General features: G+C 40.2%; 1 protein-coding gene across 1 annotated transcript; it reads right to left on the bottom strand.

Moving 5' to 3' along the window:
* Nucleotides 1-841: 841 nt before the first annotated feature.
* LOC138852195 (uncharacterized) lies at nucleotides 842-1,850 on the bottom strand. The gene is made up of 5 exons (XM_070081903.1): nucleotides 1,761-1,850; nucleotides 1,425-1,656; nucleotides 1,275-1,316; nucleotides 1,042-1,167; nucleotides 842-925 (listed from the first exon to the last, which is right to left on the bottom strand). Exons 1-5 carry the CDS (start codon nucleotides 1,761-1,763, stop codon nucleotides 912-914), a joined length of 417 nt encoding a protein of 138 aa, XP_069938004.1. The 5' UTR covers nucleotides 1,764-1,850; the 3' UTR covers nucleotides 842-911.
* Between the last annotated feature and the right edge of the window lie 4,842 nt (nucleotides 1,851-6,692).

Below are 6,692 nucleotides of genomic sequence, written 5' to 3'. Positions count from 1 at the left end.
GCCTATTACTCGATTTTCTTTCTTAAAAAGTGCCCTGAATGAAAATGTAGAATATAACCTTAGTGTGTCTGTGCCTAGCATTAGGAATAATATTAGGAGAGAAGTAAATAATGAAACTGAATGTTGTAGGAGTGCAATTAGAAGCCGGAGTAGCTCTATAACCAATTATGGTAACATGAACGTGGATAAGTACGTTTATGGAGCAACTTGTAACGAACAGACTAATTGATGTTGCATTAGCAAGGCTTGGTTACAAATACTTCTGATAGTTTGGCAGACACACAGGTGATGATCATATCAAATTCGTATGTGGCCAGCCCTATGGTCACTATCTTGAACACTATGTGCTTAATTATTCACTTACTGAGGTATATGGAGATAGTATAATAACGTTTGTGATTAGTCAAGATATCTTATTAATGAAAATAAGATACCAGGCATATTAAGCAAATTTCTTAAATCCGATCGCAACAGATAAGTGAATTGTAGATATAAATCCACATGGGCTCCTGTGATCCCTTTTGGAGCCTAGTTCTTAGGCTTTTGGTGTATCCATATGCTCTAGCGGTACCGTCCACAAAATTTACCATATCACTTTTTTAATGACTCGAAAACGAAAATTAAATTCTAGAGTATGTACTGGAACCAAAATAAATTATAATACTTGCTTTGTGATTGAACACGTAAATCAAACTGAGTCCACTATTTTGTATTTTTTGCAGTTTTTTCCAGTATCTCATTAAACTTTTATTTTTTTATTTGCAATACTCATTTGAAAATGTCATTAAGGGATTTCTAAAACTGATGTCATTAAAAGATACAAATGTTTCAAGTAATTTATTCCAGTAGTAGCTGGGACGAATGACGGCGGCGGTGCTGGACGAGGTCAAGACAAGATGATGCCAGAAGCTTTACTTTCCGTAGCCTGAAATAATGATATATTTTGTTACAGTGTGGTCACGTTGTAATCCAGGGCCTTGTTCATATAATCAATAAAATGTGAACGAAAAACGTTAATCTAACTCAGTTCACCGTACACACCTAAGCCAAGTCCACCTAATCCACCTTTGCCAAATCCGCCGAATCCACCACCTTTGCCAAATTCGTTGAATCCACCACCTTTGCCGAATCCAAGCTGTCCGCCCTGGCCAAATGCCCCATGGCTTCCTGTAAACAAACATAATAACTAATATTAAAACATCTTTCATGTAAGTGTATATTCAAGACATTGTTACATTTGTCATAAAAAACACAAACATGTGTTGATGACTTACCGTGGCTCTTACTCAGTATAAACGTGTGTCCTCCTTGTCCACCTATGGAATGATAAATAATATTATTAACATCTTTATATATGCTTAGACTAAGAGTATACCGAAATATTTGTATAAGTAGGAAATACAGCCAAAATACTTAATGCTCACCATATCCTCCATTAAATCCTCCACCATAGCCTCCCAAGCCACTAAAACCATTCGAACCACCATAGCCGCCATATCCACCAAGGCCGCCGATACCTCCAAGGCCACCAAGACCACCGAGACCACCTAGGCCTCCATAGCCACCATGACCGCCGTAGCCCCCAAGACCACCAATAAGTCCACCGTAAGAAACACCAGCCATCACGACCAACACCACCGTCACTGAAAAGGAACGCTGGGGCGAGAAGAGTTTTGATAATACTCCAAATAACTCATATGATATAATTTATGATTGTTCAGCAATTTCAAAACAACTTCTCTCAAAATGTAAACTCGTACCATGACTGTAGGAGCTGAGCTGGACAATGTGATGAGCGTGGTTGTCCAGGACTTTATATAAGACAAGTGACTCCACCCTCCCACAGTAACCTTCAGTACTTGGACCTCTTATTCATGCCTGAAAATGGTGGCCCGGTGGCCTGGTGGCTAAAGCTCCCGCTTCACACACGGAGGGCCCGGGTTCGATTCCCGGCGGGTGGAAACATTTCGACACGTTTCCTTACACCTGTTGTCCTGTTCACCTAGCAGCAAATAGGTACCTGGGTGTTAGTCGACTGGTGTGGGTCGCATCCTGGGGGACAAGATTAAGGACCCCAATGGAAATAAGTTAGACAGTCCTCGATGACGCACTGACTTTCTTGGGTTATCCTGGGTGGCTAACCCCCCGGGGTTAAAAATCCGAACGAAATCTTATCTTATCTTATCTTAGACTTTCAATTAATTGGCAAATTTATCCTGAATGTTAAAATAAGAAAAAAGTGTTAAGGTGAAGGAAGCAGCAGAAAATGTTTAACGTAACTTTTATATTCTTTCGTAGAACTTCAAATTAAGTTTAGTGTTTTTTTAAGAGAAACAAGTGACAGGGAGAGGAAAGTTTAATTTTCGTCCCTTATACATTGGAGAGATTATTTAGTTCTTTCTTTGTTCATCGAAACTTTTCTTATTACATCTAAGCATTAATAATATTATGCGTTTGCACTATAACAAAAACAATATTTTCCATTTAAAGAAAACTCAAATCTGACACTTATGACTGCAAAATAAAATAATTTTGTTACCTAATAAAGGATTTGCTTGTAATAATTCTTTCACTTAAAGATTACATTCATAATAAATTATTAGCTATATTACTGTATAATTTCTCATGCTAATGAACACATACAAAAAGTATTCCCATTTGCCCCCTTGGGGCGGGGATGGCAGACCAGAGAGGCCTAGCTTGTGGCTAGGCCTGGGGACAGTTGGTCATAGCAGCTTTTAAGTTTCCGGCTAATCTTTAATAATAATAATAATAAAGTATTCATAGCAGCTTTTAAGTTTCCCACTTGACCCATGAACAAAACCGCTATAGTGTAACGCTTCCGGCCACGCCCAAAAATAGCTGCAAGGCTCTCGTGGGAATGGTAGAGGAGCCTGATGCAATCACACAAGGGCAAGGTTAGCATATGGCGTGAAACAATCATAGAAGCACTCTTGTGGCAGTTACACAAGTGCAAGGCTAGTAGGTGTCTTGAAACAATGATAGAGGTGAACCTGGTGTACTCACACAAGGGCAAGACTCTAGAATATGCCGTTATTGAATGACTGTCTTGTATCTCATGTACTTACACAAGGGCAAGGATAAAATGTCATGAAACATTGACAAACGTAATCTGGTATTCACACAAGGACAATGATAGACCACATCTTCAAACAATCATAGAAATATAGTTCGAAAAGTTACACAGGGCACGGCTAAAACGTAAAAATATATCTTTAGCAACATGTAAAAAATACTCAGATTGATACTGTACGACAGTGGGTGTTCACAAACTTCAGCAGTATGAAGACCATTTTGGAACCTCAAAATACTTCACAGATCTCCGAGTACTAATAATTATATATTAGGAGTCAATAACTGAGATAACACAGTGACAAAAAAAAAAGCACTTGACTTGTATGATGTAAACAGTTTAGGAAACCGACATGTTGAAGACTGAGACACTTGTGCAACATTTGGGAATCTTTATTAAGGAAACGTGTCGCCAGCCAGTGACTTCTTCAGTCTAATAGAGATAAACGAGGGACTTCAAGATGAAGATTGAGACACCTATGCAACATATGGGAATCTTTATTTAGGAAACGTTTCGCCACACAGTGGCTTCATCAGTCCAATACAAAGCAGAAAGGTGTAAGAAGAGAAGGAGTTCGAGGTAATCGGTCCCTCAGCCTGGAGTCGATGTGTTCAGTCCGTCAGTCTTGTAGAATGTACAGCATAGAGCCGTAGACGTGGCTTATATACTGTAGTCAGGTGAGGCGAAGCAGGAGAAGGCGGGGTCATAGTGGTACCATCCACTAGTCGAAGTAAGTCTTTGTCCAAAGGCTGGACAAGTTTGAAGAATTCTTTGTATCATGATCCCATGATGATGCAGTGTCTGACAGTTGTGATGACTTCAAGATGAAAAGTCAAACTACCTTATTATTAGCAAGGATATTATTATTATTATTATTATTATTATTATTATTATTATTATTATTATTATTATTATTATTATTATTATTATTATTATTATTATTATTATTATTATTATTATTATTATTATTATTGTTTACAGGAGGATACACCGTGCTGAGCAAGAGCCACAGTGAGACATCAACACTTGTTTCTCTTTTCACAACACTGTGTAAACATTAGCACTAATGGTGTTTCACCAGTCTGTCATATGAGTCACTTCTATGTTTACAGGAAGTGAAGGAGGATTTGGTAATCTGGGTGGATTAGGCAAATATAGAAAGGATGCATACAATGAATTTGTCCTGGGGGGGGACAAGGTGGATTTGCCAAACTTGGTTAGTGCTTTTTGTGTTATGCTTAGTGCTTTTAGTAATAATATGGAGATTAATCTTAAACAAATGTTATGTTACCACAGAGTAAACTCATTTAATAATTTCAAGCTACGGGAAGTAGCGAGTCTAGTTCCACTTTGTTGTAATGATGTCCGTCACCCTCTTCACTCCTCACTACTACTGAAATATATCTGATCTTGCCAGTTATCATTATTCATTACCCTATAAAATAATATAGGAATAATATTGAAAATAAGTACAAAGACTGAGATTAAAGCTACAGTGGAGGCGCCAGAAATTGTATTTTGACGGGGGAGGGCTTAGGGCGGCTGTCTGGCTGATAGTGGGGATAGATGATTTGTTTTGAAGTAGCCCTGTTAGCATTACTATTTTTATTGGGGCCTTTAGGACTAAGGGGAATTTTAGGGGATGAAGCCCCTCAAGCACCCCTGCTGGCGCCGCTCCTGTCAAAACGACTCATGCGTAAAAACCTGTCATGTAGCATCTCAATACCGCCCTGTTAAACTCGTTATTCCTTTCATCAATACTTTTTTTTGTACTCGCACCCTCACACCTCAGTCATAGAGTAGTCAGGAAGTGGAATATTCTAGCAAGTGATTTAGTGGAGGCAGGAACCATACATAGCTTTAAGACGAGGTATGATAAAGCTCATGGAGCAGGGAGAGAGAGGAACTAGTAGCGTTCAGTGAAGAGGCAATTAGGTCAGTACAATTAGGTGAGTACACACACACATACACACACACATACACACACACACACATACACACACACGCATGCACACACACACACACACACACACACACACACACACACACACACACACACACACACACACACACACACACACACACACACACACACACACACACACACACACACACACACACACACACACACACAAATGACCGTGAAGTATGTGAGGAACTCAACAAGAGATTCAAAGAAGTGTTCACAGAGGAGACAGAAGGGACTCCATAAAGACGGAGAGGTGGGGTACACCACCAAGTACTGGACACAGTACACACAACCGAGGAAGAAGTGAAGAGGCTTCTGAGTGAGCTAGATACCTCAAAGGCAATAGGGCCGGATAACATCTCTCCATGGGTCCTGAGAGAGGGAGCAGAGGTGCTATGTGTACCCCTAACAACAATATTCAGTACATCTATCGAAACAGAGAGATTGCCTGAGGCATGGAAGACAGCAAATGTAGTCCCAATCTTTAAAAAAGGAGACAAACATGAAACACTAAACAAGGTGGACAAAGACAGGATGTTCCAGAGATTGGACATAGCAACAAGGGGACACAGTTGGAAGTTGAAGACACAGATGAATCACAGGGATGTTAGGAAGTACTTCTTCAGCCACAGAGTAGTCAGGAAGTGGAATAGTTTGGGAAGCGATGTAGTGGAGGAAGGATCCATACATAGCTTTAAGCAGAGGTATGATAAAGCTCACGGTTCAGGGAGAGTGACCTAGTAGCGACCAGTGAAGAGGCGGGGCCAGGAGCTTTGAATCGACCCCTGCAACCTAAACTAGGTGAGTACAACTAGGTGAGTACACACACACACACACACACACACACACACACACACACACACACACACACACACACACACACACACACACACACACACACACACGATGCCAATATGCTAGAATCTGCATGAGTGTCATCTACTGAGGACGCGGTAAACCTGCAAAGGAGATATAAACCAAGTTTTCCGATGGTAAACGAAAAAAAATATGATGTTCAGTGAATACAAATTTCAGTTACTCTGATATGGACAACTTGAAAAATAAAACAAACTCTAACCACACATTAGAGAGAAAAAATAATATGAAGGACTTGGGAACATTAATGTCAGAGGAACTCACCTTCATGGATCACAACAGTGTCACTATTACATCGGTGAGGAAAATTATTGGATGGATAATGAGAATTTTCCAAACGATTGATGCCAAGCCACTGATGATCCTTTTTAAATCATTTGTTCTTTCTAGGCTGGAATATTGCTGCTCTACACTAACAGCTCCATTCAAAGCAAGTGAAATCGCAGACCTAGAGAATGTACAAAGAACCTTCACTGCACATAGAAGTTCCATGAAGCACCTTAATTACTGGGAACGTTTGGAGTCTCTTGACCTATTCTTCCTGGAACCCTGGAGAGAGAGTGAAGAAAGAGAGAGAGAGAGAGAGAGAGAGAGAGAGAGAGAGAGAGAGAGAGAGAGAGAGAGAGAGAGAGAGAGAGAGAGAGAGAGAGAGAGAGAGAGAGAGAGAGAGAGAGAGAGAGAGAGAGAGAGAGAGAGACAGACAGACAGACAGACACAGACAGACAGACAGACAGACAGACAGACATAGAGAGA

This window comes from Cherax quadricarinatus, unplaced genomic scaffold (genome assembly GCF_038502225.1).
Source record: "Cherax quadricarinatus isolate ZL_2023a unplaced genomic scaffold, ASM3850222v1 Contig4906, whole genome shotgun sequence".
Taxonomy (NCBI): domain Eukaryota; kingdom Metazoa; phylum Arthropoda; class Malacostraca; order Decapoda; family Parastacidae; genus Cherax; species Cherax quadricarinatus.
This window is presented reverse-complemented; position numbering and strand designations above follow the sequence as displayed.